This window comes from Festucalex cinctus, chromosome 7, assembly GCF_051991245.1.
Source record: "Festucalex cinctus isolate MCC-2025b chromosome 7, RoL_Fcin_1.0, whole genome shotgun sequence".
Classification (NCBI taxonomy): Eukaryota; Metazoa; Chordata; class Actinopteri; order Syngnathiformes; family Syngnathidae; genus Festucalex; species Festucalex cinctus.
Window position 1 is genome coordinate 1,267,531 of NC_135417.1, and position 14,896 is coordinate 1,282,426.

Genomic DNA, 14,896 nt, shown 5'->3' on the forward strand with positions numbered 1-14,896 from the left:
AGAATAACAACAAAAGGCGACGCGGAAACACACACGTGAATACAAGTAAACTAAAGACGACGGCAGATTCAAAAACTTTACCAACAAGGAAACGCGGAGAACACTTGGACACGAAGATGAGCAAATAATAATCCGACGGCTTGCTGTGCCGCTCGGAGTCCTTTTAAAGTCCTGATTGTCAACGCGATGCAGGTGCGGGGCTGGGGAACGCCCCCCTCGTTGGCAGCACTGGAACACACACACACACAAAAGCACAACAGGCTGAGAACCGAACCATGACAGTACCCCCCCCTTAACGGACGCCCCTTGGCGGACCACCTGGCTTATCAGGATGCGCAGCATAGAAGGTGTCGAGCAAAGACGGGTCAAGGATCCAGGAGCGGGGAATCCATTGCCGCTCCTCTGGTCCGTAACCTTCCCAGTCGACCAGATACTGGAAGCCCCGGCCCCTGCACCTTGAGTCCAAGATTTCCTTGACCGTGTAGACAGGATCCCCCTCGATCACTCGGGGAGGAGGCGGCGCGGGTGCAGGCGGGTTCAGCGGGCTGGGAGTCTCTGGCTTGAGGAGGGAAACGTGGAACACTGGATGCACCTTGAGAGACGGTGGAAGACGGAGTTTAACAGTCACTGGGTTGATGACGGTGAGTATTTCAAAAGGTCCAATGTAGCGCGGACCCAATTTCTTAGAGCAACCAGCCAGACGCATGTCCCGGGATGAGAGCCAGACCTTGTCTCCTGGCTGGTAAGTGGGCTCTGGACGCCGCCGACGGTCCGCAATCTCCTTATTGCGAGCCGCTGAGCGGGATAGCGCCGCTCGTGTCTCTCGCCATACCTTGTGGGCCCGCCGGAGGTGATGTTGGATGGTGGGCAGTTCGACGGGACCTTCTTGTGAAGGGAACAGAGGTGGCTGGTAGCCATACGCCGCCTTGAAGGGTGAGAGACCTGTCGCAGAGGACGGCAGAGTGTTCGTGGCGTACTCGATCCAGGGGAGGTGCGAAGACCAGGATTCCGGGTTGTGCAGGCAAACACATCGTATAGCAGCTTCAAGGTCCTGGTTGGCCCTCTCCGTCTGGCCGTTGGTTTGGGGATGATATCCAGATGACAAACTGGCTGTGGCGCCCAACAGCTTACAGAATTTCCTCCATACCTGGGAGACGAACTGGGGACCCCGGTCGGAAACCAAGTCCACTGGAATGCCGTGAAGACGGAAGACATGACGGACGAGGAGTTGAGCAGTCTCCCAGGACGATGGCAATTTGGAGAGGGCAACAAAGTGAGTCATCTTCGAAAACCGGTCAACCACTGTCATAATGACCGTGTTCCCCCTTGACCGGGGGAGGCTGGTGATGAAGTCTAATGAGATGTGTGACCAAGGCCGCGCCGGTATGGGTAGCGGCCTTAACAGTCCCATCGGCGGCTGGTGGGATGATTTCCCGCACGCACAAGCGGTACACGCCTTGACGAATTCCGTGACGTCTTTTTTCATGTCGGCCCACCAAAACCGCTGGCTGATCAAGGCAAGAGTCCGGTTGATCCCTGGGTGACATGCCACTCGTGAGGTGTGCCCCCACCGTAAGACCTCAGCCCGCACCGGGTCAGGAACAAACAGTTTCTCTGCCGGGCACTCCTCCGGCACAGCGAGCCCTTCCTGGGCTTCAGTGACTCGCTTCTCGACCTCCCATCGAACTGCCCCCGCGAAACAATGTGTGGGTAGGACTGGTTCAGTTCCTGCCTCCGGCGTGGCCGCATCGTGGATCCGGGACAAAGCGTCTGGCTTCTGGTTCCGGGATCCCTGGCGGTAGTCCACGACAAAATTGAACCTTGTGAACATTAAGGCCCAACGTGCTTGCCGCGAGTTAAGTCTTTTGGCCGACCGAAGATATGCCAGGTTCTTGTGGTCCGTCAGCACCCTAAAGGGTTCCTTGGCGCCCTCCAGCCAGTGTCGCCATTCCTGTAGAGCCAAGACGATTGCCAGAAGTTCCCTATTCCCGACGTCGTAGTTCGCCTCTGCTGGACTCAGTCGCCGGGAGAAGAAGGCGCAGGGGTGGAGCTTCCCGTCTTCTGGCGACCGCTGGGATAGGACCGCCCCCACTCCTGAATCCGACGCGTCAACCTCGACCACAAAAGGCAGATCTGTATTAGCGTGGATGAGCACTGGCGGGTTTACAAACTGCTGTTTCAATTTCAAAAATGCATCCTCAGCAACAGGTGACCACCTAAAGGGTACTTTACTCGACGTCAGTTTAGTAAGGGGGGCTGCCCGTAAACTATAGTCTTTGATAAAGCGGCGATAAAAATTAGCGAATCCCAAAAATCGTTGTAGCTGTTTACGGGTTTTGGGGGTCGGCCACTCGACCACGGCTTGAGTCTTTACCGGATCCGCACGCAGTTGCCCTCCCTCGATAATGAAACCCAGGAACTGCACAGACTTGGCGTGGAACTCGCACTTCTCTGCCTTCACGTAGAGCCGGTTTTCTAATAGGCGCTGGAGAACCAGGCGGACATGTTGCCTATGCTCCTGAATATCGCGTGAGAAAATCAGGATATCATCGAGGTAAACAAAGCAAAAAGTGTCCAACATGTCCCTTAGGACGTCATTAATTAAACATTGGAATACTGCTGGGGCGTTTGTCAGACCAAAGGGCATAACACAATATTCAAAGTGTCCGAGTGATGTCTTAAAAGCAGTCTTCCACTCGTCCCCTTCCCGTATTCTCACCAAATGATAAGCGCTCCGCAGGTCTAGCTTAGTAAACATTCGGGCCGATTGCAACGGAGCAAATGCTGAGTCCAGCAAGGGAAGGGGATATTTGTTCTTAATAGTGATATCGTTTAGACCACGATAGTCGACACAAGGACGGAGTGTCTTATCTTTTTTCTCGATGAAGAAAAAACCAGCTCCTACGGGAGACTTGGACGGGCGTATCTGACCAGATGCTAGCGACTCAGTAATATACTCCCGTAAGGCGTCTTGCTCCGGCTGGGACACCTGATATAACCGTGAACCCGGCAATGGTGCACCGGGGATCAGGTCAATCGCACAATCATACGGACGATGGGGCGGCAATGCTCGTGCACGATCTTTACTAAAGACCTTACTTAAGTCATGATACTCCTCGGGAACGTTATCTAGACATACCGATTCTGTAGGTAAACTCGTTGGCACCGATGTCCCTCCTGCCGACCTCAAACAGTGGGCATGGCAGAAGGGACTCCAGTTCTCCAACGCCGGCTTTTCCCAATCGATATCTGGATTATGCGTTCTAAGCCATGGGAGGCCCAACACTAGGGGCGCGGAACGGGAAGGCATAATAAAGAACCTCCTTCTCTCCTCATGATTTCCCGAGAGTTTCAAATTCAGAGGACCGGTAGACTGTCGTACCTCCGCCAATAGGTGCCCGTTGAGGTCGAAAACCTTTTTAACCTTTTCTAAGGTCTCTACCGGGCTTCCTAACGCTTCCACCACACACGGGTCTATGAAGCAGTCATCTGCCCCGGAATCGATCAACGCACACACCCTCACACTCAACCCGTATCCCGACAGCTCCCCCGACAATTCTAGCCGTTTATCACTGAGTGACGACCCTGACGGTGGGCTTGGTTCGGTTCCCCCCGGTTCATGCTTACCCTGGTCTGCTTCCTGCTCGGCCTTCAGGAGCTGATCGGCCCGGCCTCCCAGTCGAGCGGACGGTCGCGTCTTGCGAGACGGTCGTGCTGGGCATGACGCCACTCGATGCCCCGGTTGACCGCAGTACAGGCAGGCTCCGGCGAGCCACCGGCGACGACGCTCCTCTGGGTGCAGGCGTCCACCACCCATTTGCATGGGCTCCCCTCCATTGTCCGGAGGTCCCGAAAGGGTGCGTGCTTCAGCGACGTCGTGGAGGGAGAGTCTGGACAAGTCCTCGTTCGCGGCTACTCCACGCCGCTCAACAGCACGTTCTCGGTCCCGTTCCCGTATCCGATTATCCAAACGGATCGTGAGTTCAATGAGACCCTCTAACGAGCTCGTGTCGTCGCGGACTGCCAGATCATCCTTGAGTTGTGTATTCAGTCCCCGACGAAAAACACTCCGCAACGCACTGTCTCCAAATCCGCTCTCGGCGGCCAGAATACGAAACTCGATGGAATACTCAGCGACCGATCTTTCCCCCTGTACTAAATCTAGCAACCGACCCCCGGCCTCTCTCCCCCTAACCGGATGATCGAACACGCGTTCAAATTCATTAACAAAATTGGGAAAAGAGGACCGAAGGTCTGGTCGCGCGTTGCTCACCACCATGGCCCAGGTAGCGGCTTGACCAGTCAGGAGGCTCATAACGAACGCGACTTTGGACTGATCTAGAGCGTAAGTAAATGGTTGCTGGTCGAAAATGAGTGAACACTGATGAATAAACTGACCGCAACCTCCAGGATGTCCATCGTAGCGTGACGGGTGGGGCAAAACGGGTTCTCTCTGCGTAACCGGGAGCGCCGACATGGCAGTATCCGAACGCGGAAGTTCCGGTGTCTGCACCCCGCGGGAACTGAGCTGCTCGAGTCTCCCGAACATCTCCTCACAACGAAGAGCAAGTCTACCCACCACCTCTTGAAGACCGGCCAAGGTGGTCTCGGTTTGCCCGACCCGTTGTCCCTGACTGGTCAAAGCCCGTCTCACCTTCTCCGAGTCTGCGGGATCCATGGTCGGATTATTCTGTAAGGACTCGGCTGAGTCGATAAAGAAGAGATCCCAAAAAGGCAGGCTCAGAGGAGGAAAACAATCTCGTTTAATCACTTTGGCTGAACCGAATGAACAAAGCTTGCTCGCAGGCAAGTAGGCGAAATTTACAGAGGTGTCCCTGCACACAGGCGAGGGACACGGAAGTAACAAAAGGCACTTGCAAAAGGCAAGGAGGAATTGGAAAACACAAATCTCCTGCAAAAGGCAGGGAACACGAATGTAACAAAAGGCGCTTGCAACTGCAAGGAAAACTAACATAACCAAAATCGCTTGCAAACGGCAAGGAGAACTAACGTAACAAAAAACACTTGCTAACAGCAAGGACTAGAAAAACTTAAATCACTTGCACCCGGCAAGGACGACACGAAATGTACACGGAATCAAACACACGAGAATAACAACAAAAGGCGACGCGGAAACACACACGTGAATACAAGTAAACTAAAGACGACGGCAGATTCAAAAACTTTACCAACAAGGAAACGCGGAGAACACTTGGACACGAAGATGAGCAAATAATAATCCGACGGCTTGCTGTGCCGCTCGGAGTCCTTTTAAAGTCCTGATTGTCAACGCGATGCAGGTGCGGGGCTGGGGAACGCCCCCCTCGTTGGCAGCACTGGAACACACACACACACAAAAGCACAACAGGCTGAGAACCGAACCATGACACTACGGGCTACCGCCACAAATTTTTTTTTAACGCACAATTAATGACCGCCCCTTACTTGAAAAATGTGTAGAATTTAGTTCATGTTAACGATTAGATAGCTCTTAACTCGTTCAAACCCAAAAATATGTAAATATGTTGTTTTTTTTAACACTTTGTCCTTCAATCCCAAAAACATATTTATACGTTTTGTTCTTGTTGTTGTTTATGCAAGAGCATACAGAAGGCTTTGATGCAGCTTCTGGTATGAAGAGGTGGCTTAAAGCAATGGTAGTTATTACAAAAAAAAAAAAAAAAAAAAAAAAGGACTAGTAGGTCGCAGCAGAGTATAAGAGATCAGCCAGGATCATGTTGCAGTAAGCTTTTTTTGTGAATGTGAATGAATATTGATGAAATTTAACTGTATTCTAATGCTGCAAAATGGAAACATGCAAATATAGTTTTTCTTGATGAAAGAAGAGATGCTAATATTTATTTTGGTAGGTTCCATGTTTTTATAGCAATTGAACACAATATTCTGTGGGGCTCGAAAAATCAGTCAAAATCCAGTAAAACAGCCGGGACCAAAGGGGGTTGCTTCACTGAAAATGAGTTAATATGAGGAGTGAATGAGTTAATATGAAAAGAAAAATGCACTGAGCTGTCACCAATGTCGTACAAATGCAATTATGCCATCTAGTGGCAGAAAAATCAATCAAAAACAAATCAATATCAGACTCGTTTTTTTTTTGTTTTTTTTTAACTGTACAGTACATCTTTTTAATTTTAACTCAATTTTATGAATTTGTAATAAATTACTGTATCAATCACTAAAAGATGCAGCCATATTTGTTATATGTTAACAAAAGTATGAAAACTTAGAAAAAATATATTTTATCGTACATTTAGAAATAAAATTTGCGATTAATAGCGAGTTAACTCTTGAAGACATGCGATTAATTACGATTAAACAATTTCATTGCCTGACAACCCTAATATAAATCTAAGAATTTTAAACATATCTTCATGACCTGTATGAAGATGTTCCAGATCTGTTCCTCGGTGAAACTTTGCTGCTTCTCCTTCAGGGAGTTGCACCGCTCCAGCAGAGGAACTCCCTCGATCAGCTCCATCACGATGTACAGCTTGTCGTCTACAAGGGCGAGCCGGTCAGCTCGTGCGCCGTCTCCCTCGACTTGATCATCGCAAGACAGCCTCACCTTGCAGGAAGGTTTTGTAGTATTTGACGATATTCGGGTGGGCCATCTGTCGAATAAAGTCATCAGAGAGACCATGTAAAAAAATAAATGAAATGTATGAATACAATAACAATAAAAGCTCAGGCCTGTTCTTTAATGATGGCCAACTCTGCGATGATCTTCTCCACGTTGCAGTCTCGCGACTTTTTGTCTTTTCCGAACGCCGGGTTGTGGAGGTTGACCTCTTTCAGGGCCATCGGATTCCCGCCGCTCTGCTTCCGGACCTGAAACCTCACAGCATGATGGAAATCAGATATATGATGTCTTTACGCAACATTATTTTGAAGCCAGGGGTGTCAAACTCATTTTAATTTAAAGGCCACGTTCACCCAAATTTGATCTCAATTTGAAATGAGGGCGAAATTATTGCATCAAATTGAGTAACAGGCAAATTTCAAAATGTCATTTAAAGGGATACTTGACTCACTGAGCCATTTTCAGCAGTTAAAAGTTAATATTTTGTCCAGAATGAATTTGATAACGTCATTATTTTTCATGTGCAATTAATACTTTTAAAACTACTTTTTTTCCCCACTTGCTGTCAACTAAAAATGGCATCACCTGTGCTGATTGGTAACGACCAATCATGGCTCAGTTTACTGACCAAACCCAGAAAACAGGTGACCCATGATTGGCCGTTAGCTATACTTCTTTAGCACAGGTGATGTCATCGTCAGTTGAAAGCAAGTGGAAAAAAATTGTTTGTACATAAAAAAATAATGAAGTTATGAAATTCATTCTGGATAAAATATTAACTTTTTACTGCTGAGAGGTGTTCATGACTTGTCAGTGCGCCCTCCAGTGGACACAATTAGCAACAACAGTTAATTTGAGTGAAAAACTGCAGTTTGTTTCTGTCCTCACGACCATATGTTTAACGAAATAGTTTTTTTTTTTTTTTTTAATTGTGTTCATTTCGTGAAGAAAATACAGCAGACTTATTTTTAAAACTTTTTAAAAAATGTTTTGTTCGGGAAAAAATAATCTCGTACACAGTAAATTAATGAAAGCAGCTTGTTTACATTTTGGAACACATCCATCCATCCATCCATCCTTCCATCCATCCATCCATCCATCCATCCATCCATCTCACTCAATTGGATAAATTTACTCACCATCATCCCCTGACCTCAACCTTATTGAGAACCGATAGAGAATCTCTGTACCAGCAGTAGACGCAACTCTGGACTGATGCTGCTGTACCTTAAATACACTTCCAAAGGCACCGGTGCCGAGGTGGTCCAGTACGGCGTAGCCATTGATCAGCTTGAGCGCGGGCCGGTTCTGGTCCACAGCCATGATGCTCTCTCGCAGGTTCTCCAACTCCTCCTCCTGGACCAAAAATAAGGTCAGTCAATAAAGACAAAAGAACGGGTTAATAAATAAGTGGATTTGTATTAATTTCTCACAGAGTACTGCGACACTTTGATTTGAAGACCCTCGTAGGCCTCCAAATCCCGCACGTAATGGCCCACGTCAATAAATAATTCATAAAGGTCTGTGGGAAAGAGCCTGGAAAGACAAAAAACAAGCGACTTAACACCGAAGAAGTTGGCTGGCATGATGTCATCAGCACCTCTTGAAGTGATGTCTGTTCCTCTCCACGCTGAAGAGAAAGCGCAGCGCCCGGAATGCGTAACACTGCCAACATATTGGCTCATGTTACTCCACAACGTGTGTCATCCGAACTCATATATCACATCAACAAAGAGGCATACTTGTAAAGATGACACTTTGCGTGCAGAGTTTTGCGGTAAAATCAGTTTGGCAAGGATATAGATTCCGTTTTCCTGAAGGAGAAAGTCAACTGCTTTCAATTATGTTTTTGATTCATACTTTTTTGTTATAGACTGACCTGCACAATGTGATGAGCACACGAGTCCTCCAGGCTGAGCTCAGTTAGAGCTGTGCAGCAGGCTGCAAAAAAAAAAAAATCAAAAATCAAAACAGGTATATGTTGGGTAGAATCTTCATATGTCCATATGTGGTCAAGTTCATATTTTTCACAAATCAATACTGTTGATCTGTCCCCATGTTGTTTGTTATTATTAGGCTACACATTATTAAGAAATTTAATTTAATCAGTACTCTTGAACTCTTCAAATGTTTAAAAAATATATTCTACCAAACACAAGTGCTACAAGGCAATTCCAACGTCATTCAAGCACGCTACCGAATTTGTACGAGCAAGAGAGCAGTAGCCAGGATCTGCTAACCCTAAACCTAACTCCGAACCGCTAATCCCAACTGCTCACCATAGGCTTAGCCCAATCCCTAACCTAACTTTAAGCGCTTACAATTCTAAGTATCTTATAGTCTTGTTGGCGTCCACAACAACAATTAAAATAGTGAGATACCCTCCGCCCGCAAAAAAACAGTATGTGGGAAAAGAGTCAAAACAGCAAACAAAACAGCAAATAATAATAATAATAATAATAATAATAATAATGATAATAATAATAATAATAATTTTGCCCAGCAGAAAAAAAATAGGTCTGAAGGGGCTACGGCCACCATTTTGGACCCGTCAGGTCGTTGGCCTTAGAAAAGTCATAGCTAACCTACTGTAAACAATCCACACATTTGCTGCTTTAACTGAGCTTGAATTGGTTGAGCGATGTGCTATTATGCACAATATTGGAAGAATGAGGTTGATATGTTTATTTTCAAGCATGACCAAGCTTGGAGCTACTGCAAGTCACATCTTATGCAATGTGATAGAGATTCTCCGTTCAGGAAATGACATGTTTACATTCTCGGCCTCTGATAAGTCATCTGTGGGAAGCTTGGATGTTGCAACAAATCACTCAATTGAACCGCTGCAGCTTGACCTCTAACCTTGAAGAAAATGTTTTCTCGTCTAGGCTGTTGTTGTTGCGCGTTGCCTGACCTGACTGCAGGGCCACGGCGTTGTCGGCCACCACGCAAGGTTCAAGCTCCTCCCTCGTTTGTTCTCCGTGGACGCGGCCGTTGGCGCTGGCACTCGACAGCTTCTCGGTGGACAAGCGGTCGCAGGCAAACTGTCTGTCACTGTAAAAATATGATATACACGTTCTCTTTCTTTCAGGAAGCGTCTTTATATTTTATCATTGTATTTAATGTTGTTAATTACAGTTTTTATACTCTCATGAATGGTGTATAATTTGTATTTTTTATTTAATCTATTTATTTATTTAATGTAATATTTTTTTATTTAATGGAATATGTTGCTTTTCCCATTCAAAGTGTGTATATCATGAACTTTATGAAAAATGTTACTATTTTATACAATTAGTAATTTACTTTTACTAATTTGAAATTCTCATTAAGTGTTTTGTTTTGGGGTTTTTTTTTTATGGAAGTTTGTATTTTTTATTTGAAATTTGTATAATGCCAGGAAGGTTTCATAATCTCAGAAATTTGGTACAGTTTGTTTTAATTTTATTTTGATTTATTATCATCTCAGTAAATGTATACATTTTTACAATTACATATTTATTTTAAAGAACATAATATTTTGGCATGCCATAAATACTCATAATGGCATTATATTAAAAAAAAATAATTATTTTATTTTATTTTATTAGACGTGTAATACCAGGAATTTTACAATCATTTCATTTGAAATTAGAGGAATCTCAGGAAATTTGTATACTTTTTATATTAAAATTGGTATATTGTCAACAAGCGTTCACCTTTTTAATTAATGTAATAAATACAAAAATAAGAATGAAAAATTAGATTAAAACATCCTGGATTCTGTTTAAAAATTAAATTCACACCACAAATTCAAATTTTCATGTGCATGAAAAGTAATGAAGACAACCCCATGACAAATGCTGCCCCCTAATGGTTTGGAGTACAAATTCGCCATCAGCCCAAAACTGCGTACCTTTCAATACACTTGTCACAACGTACGTTCGGTACCTGTACTAAACACCAACACTCACCTGCCGATCAGCCTTAAAAGCATGCGCACGCCCCCCCAGCTGCGCACCTCCGCCCTGGCGTGGGCGTCCTGGCAGAGCTGCACCAGGACCCAGGCCACGCTCCACAGCAATTTGAGGTGGGTCGCGTGCAACAGACTGAGCAGCACCGGCACGGCCTCGGCGTCCCTCAGCTCGTCTCGGACTCGTGGCACCGGCGAGAGGAGCCTCAGCAGCTCGGCGGCCATCCTGGAACAACGTGGCATGAATTGATTTGCAACTTCTTCGAAAAGTTGAACCAACCTCTTAGACAACAGGTCGTAGTCCTGCAGGATGACCACAAGGTTCTCCACAATGGGAAGCTCCCCGATCTCAGTCCTGCATTGTGGACTGGAAGAAAGTGATCGACCACCCACCATTGTTACGTCATATTAATAAAAATTCTTCTAATATTATTATTATTAATAATAATAATAATGATGGATACCGATTTTACCTTTCAGCCAAAGTGGTTAGCGCTGTGAGGGCTCCAAGCAGCACGCTGCTGTCTGTGGTGGACAGCAGCTTCACCAGCGTCTACCAAGACAAAAAAATAAATAAAAAAATCAAATAAAAACATTTGAATAAAAAGTTTGAAAAGGTCTCAGATGACATCTTTCATTTTTTCGGGATTTTTTTCATCATTGAAATTAAATTCATCCATAAAAAAAAAAATAACACCTAATTTTTCCTGCAAGTATTTGCATATATATATATAAAAAAAATACAAAATAAAAATCACTATATTGTATTAAAAAAACACACACACACACATAATAAAACATTAAGGGGTGTGGCCTAGTGAGTAACATCAGGAGCTGTAGTCCTATTGGCTGGTTAGTCAGCATGTGAGCATCTCATGGGCATGAGTTGCTCCTTTTGAGTGTACTCATTTCATATTTACATTAGTCGGTTTATCCTTCTTCACCATAAAACTAACCAAGCGGCGGCTTGCAACTAAAAAAACGTTTACACTGGAGCACTTGTAAGTCAAGGCACCACTGTACATGTACTCTAAAAAGAGAATTGTTGAACCAATTTAAGATTATAAATTGAACGGTTGACCATTTTTTTTTTTAAATGCTTCAATTGGTAACAAGGTTGTAAATCTAACGTGAATATATTAAGTTTCATTAATTATGAGTTCATTAAAATTAATATATTCACTTGAATTAAGTTAATCCAAAATTAATTAAATTAATTTAATTTAATTAACCCCAAATTAATTTAATTAATTGAAAAATTATCAAAAGTTAATATATTAAGTTTAATGAACTCATAATTAATTAAACTTAATATATTCAGTTTGCATTAACTTAATTCGATCGTGTGTTGCCAATTGAAGCCATTTTTTTTTTCAAGTTGGTCAATAATTCCATTTGTAATCTTAAAATGGCTCAACAATTCTCTATTTTTAATCTTATTTTACCATGTGTACGCCACTCTCGATAACCCAAACCCTTTGATTGTCCACCGCAGACAGCTTCTGGAACATGTCTGCAACAGCACAGATTAAAAAAAACAACACACTTTCACTGTAATTATGATCATTGTATTTTTTAATGAAAGTGTACGAGTACTCACAGGTCATGGTGACCAGCGACTGTGCAGCCAGCGCCGGTTGGCCGCATGCTAAGTATTTGTCAGCAATGAATTTCATATACTGACACAGCAGGCAAGATGACAACATGTCAATTCATCAGAAGACTTGATATGTCAGAGGTGTCCAAAATCTGGCCAAGGGGTCCACTTGCGACATGTTTTTTTTTTTTTTTTTTTTTAATTCTATCATTATCCATCCATCCATTTTCTTGACCGCTTATTCCTCACAAGGGTCGCGGGGGGTGCTGGCGCCTATCTCAGCTGGCTCTGGGCAGTAGGCGGGGGACACCCTGGACTGGTTGCCAGCCAATCGCAGGGCACACAGAGACAAACAACCATCCACACTCACACGCACACCTATGGACAATTCGGAGCGCCCAATTAACCTGCCATGCATGTCTTTGGAATGTGGGAGGAGACCGGAGTACCCGGAGAAGACCCACGCGGGCACGGGGAGAACATGCAAACTCCACCCAGGAAGGCCAGAGCCTGGACTCGAACCGGAGTCCTCAGAACTGGGAGGCGGACATGCTAACCACTCGTCCACCGTGCTTCTATCATTATTATTATTATCATTATTATTATTATTATTATTATTATTATTATGGGTGAATCACTTCCTTCTACTTCTTCTCGTATGGCCCTGAAAGAGTTTGGACATCCCTGGTTTAATTTACGGTGATTTTTTTTTCTTTTTTTTACCCTGGCAAGTGATTGAACGCCTTGGAGGTGATAGAACATTTTCTGGAAAAATAGAAGACATCAATGAACAAAGTGGAAGAATTGATGACCTCCACCAAGCGATGTATTCACCTGATGGTGAGTATCTCTGATGAGCAAGCGCAGGCACAGCAGCACCATGAGGGTCCAATTGGGCGGCGCCAGCTCCATCCAAGCACTGTATAGGAAGGGTATTGTTTTTTGTGTTTTTTTTTGTGTTTTTTTTGTGTGTTTTTTTTTGTGTTTTTTTTTTGTTTTTTGTTTTTTTGTTTTGTTTTTACCTGGAGAGGTGGTGATTCAGCAGCAGAACCAACACAGACCCAATCCAAATCAAACATAGGACCGACACAATCCAAGCAAAGACCCATAGTCCCAACATTTTACAATATCACAAAATTCTGACATTTGAACTGGAGCATGGAGTTGTTACAAGACAGATTGTGTTTTACCTGCAGAGGCGGTTGCTGACCAGCAAGGTGAGAATGTTTGCAAAACCTTTCTGTAACGGGTGGCTGCTGAAACATCTCAGCTCTCCATATGTCACGCTGAAACAGGAACGTAAGATTTATTTTTGACATGGACCCTCGTTATGTTATTTTAAAGCTTAGAACAAACAATATATATATTTTAAACATCTAAATAGGTTTGAACACAAACAAATTGCAAGCATAAAATGTAGAGAGACTACCGTACGTATTTTATTGAATTGTCTGTGTACTTGAATGTGTCGTAAAAAATAAATAAAAAAATAACATGACAACTGCTGGAATTGAATTGGATTACTTGAGATGTTTTGAACTTAAATCTGGTATTGTATAATTGTGGTCATTTGAACCTGAACTTCTCCAGCTCGGCGGCTTCCTCACAGCTGTCGTTGGGAGGGTGCGGGCTGTGGAATCTGCTACCGCCTGCTTTGGTTTGACCCAACACCTGCAACAAACGGAGCAACCCACTTATTGTTGTTTGACGCAGACACACCTGAGGAAACATGAGCCCCTTTGTATCTTCCCCAAAACAGCCTTCTTTGTTTTCCTTCACCTCTTTTTTGGGGCTGCTTTTAGCAAGCAGTGCCTGAAGCCTCCTCAGATTACATGATGTCCTGCAAAAACAATTATGTTGTTGTTGTTTTTTACTAGTCAAAGTCACATCTTAACTTTCCTCCATTATGTCAGAACAGGCACAGCTCATTCAAAAAGTCTTTAAAGGTATATGTCTTGTTGTTAATAGTCTGATCAAACAGGAAGACGCTACTGAAATTCCTGACAGTTAAATTAGTGCAGTGTTACAACTTCCAGTCATGAAATCCACAAAACAAAACAGAGTCAGCGACAACAACAAAATACGATGTTTGGCATTGCCAGAGGAGTTGGTCTTTATTTTTTTTTTATTTTTTTTTTTTTTTTACATGATGTCATGCATATTCGTTATTACTGATGTCACAGACACATTATAGACCACAACAAAGAAGCGCCTCTGCTTACTCGCTATGAGTTCCTGTAGCTTTCACGGCTTGTTTGTATCCGCGGCTGTCTTTTTTGACTTGCTTGGACATTTTTAAATTTGTTTGAGTCATCTGTGGAGGTAAACGTTGTTAATCTTTTATTAGCTACAAGACAACTACGATATTATGCAGTAAATGTAATTTGGCTAGATAGGAGCAAATTAACCTAAAAGTCAAAGCTTACCCTTCATCCATTGCCATAAATAGGCACACAAAAAGTGTTTAGTTTGAAAATATGCCTTGTTGTTAACAGTCCTTCTAAATAGGAGGACTTTTAAACGACGCTCGAGCCAGTAGTAGCAGCAGTGAGTCTTGGTTGCCATGGATACAAGTAACGCGTCATATTTCCTGATGTTGGAATGTGTTTAAAAAATTAAATATTGAGATCTATAAGATGGATAATTGTGACTATATATTAATTATTTGTGTTATTTGCATAAACAACGCGCAATAATTGCTCATTATTATTCTCTTTGAAGATTTGCAAAAGAATAGTCGCAGACG

At 43.8% G+C, this 14,896-nt stretch overlaps 1 protein-coding gene across 5 annotated transcripts in view; it reads right to left on the reverse strand.

Annotated features, from left to right (window-relative positions):
- nek10 (NIMA-related kinase 10) overlaps nucleotides 1–14,896 on the reverse strand; it is a 21,816-nt gene extending 6,920 nt beyond the window's left edge. For 3 of the 5 annotated variants that reach the window (XR_013284204.1, XM_077526064.1, XM_077526065.1), the window contains exons 1-21: nucleotides 14,577–14,895; nucleotides 14,373–14,464; nucleotides 13,930–13,990; nucleotides 13,727–13,821; nucleotides 13,341–13,436; nucleotides 12,985–13,069; nucleotides 12,874–12,915; nucleotides 12,154–12,232; nucleotides 11,999–12,066; nucleotides 11,027–11,106; nucleotides 10,834–10,920; nucleotides 10,555–10,779; nucleotides 9,516–9,655; nucleotides 8,481–8,542; nucleotides 8,344–8,415; nucleotides 8,202–8,266; nucleotides 8,035–8,137; nucleotides 7,829–7,957; nucleotides 6,712–6,849; nucleotides 6,587–6,632; nucleotides 6,398–6,519 (exon numbers count right to left, since the gene is read on the reverse strand). Coding sequence is in view for 3 of the 5 variants with exons in the window: in XM_077526064.1 (XP_077382190.1) it covers nucleotides 6,398–6,519; nucleotides 6,587–6,632; nucleotides 6,712–6,849; nucleotides 7,829–7,957; nucleotides 8,035–8,137; nucleotides 8,202–8,266; nucleotides 8,344–8,415; nucleotides 8,481–8,542; nucleotides 9,516–9,655; nucleotides 10,555–10,779; nucleotides 10,834–10,920; nucleotides 11,027–11,106; nucleotides 11,999–12,066; nucleotides 12,154–12,232; nucleotides 12,874–12,915; nucleotides 12,985–13,069; nucleotides 13,341–13,436; nucleotides 13,727–13,821; nucleotides 13,930–13,990; nucleotides 14,373–14,464 (1,887 nt within the window). In the remaining 2 variants the exon portion in view is untranslated. Of the gene's footprint in view, nucleotides 1–81; nucleotides 6,363–6,397; nucleotides 6,520–6,586; nucleotides 6,633–6,711; nucleotides 6,850–7,828; nucleotides 7,958–8,034; nucleotides 8,138–8,201; nucleotides 8,267–8,343; nucleotides 8,416–8,480; nucleotides 8,543–9,515; nucleotides 9,656–10,554; nucleotides 10,780–10,833; nucleotides 10,921–11,026; nucleotides 11,107–11,998; nucleotides 12,067–12,153; nucleotides 12,233–12,873; nucleotides 12,916–12,984; nucleotides 13,070–13,340; nucleotides 13,437–13,726; nucleotides 13,822–13,929; nucleotides 13,991–14,372; nucleotides 14,465–14,576 lie in introns of those variants that run through there. The other 2 variants (XM_077526066.1, XR_013284203.1) reach the window with 2 other exon arrangements.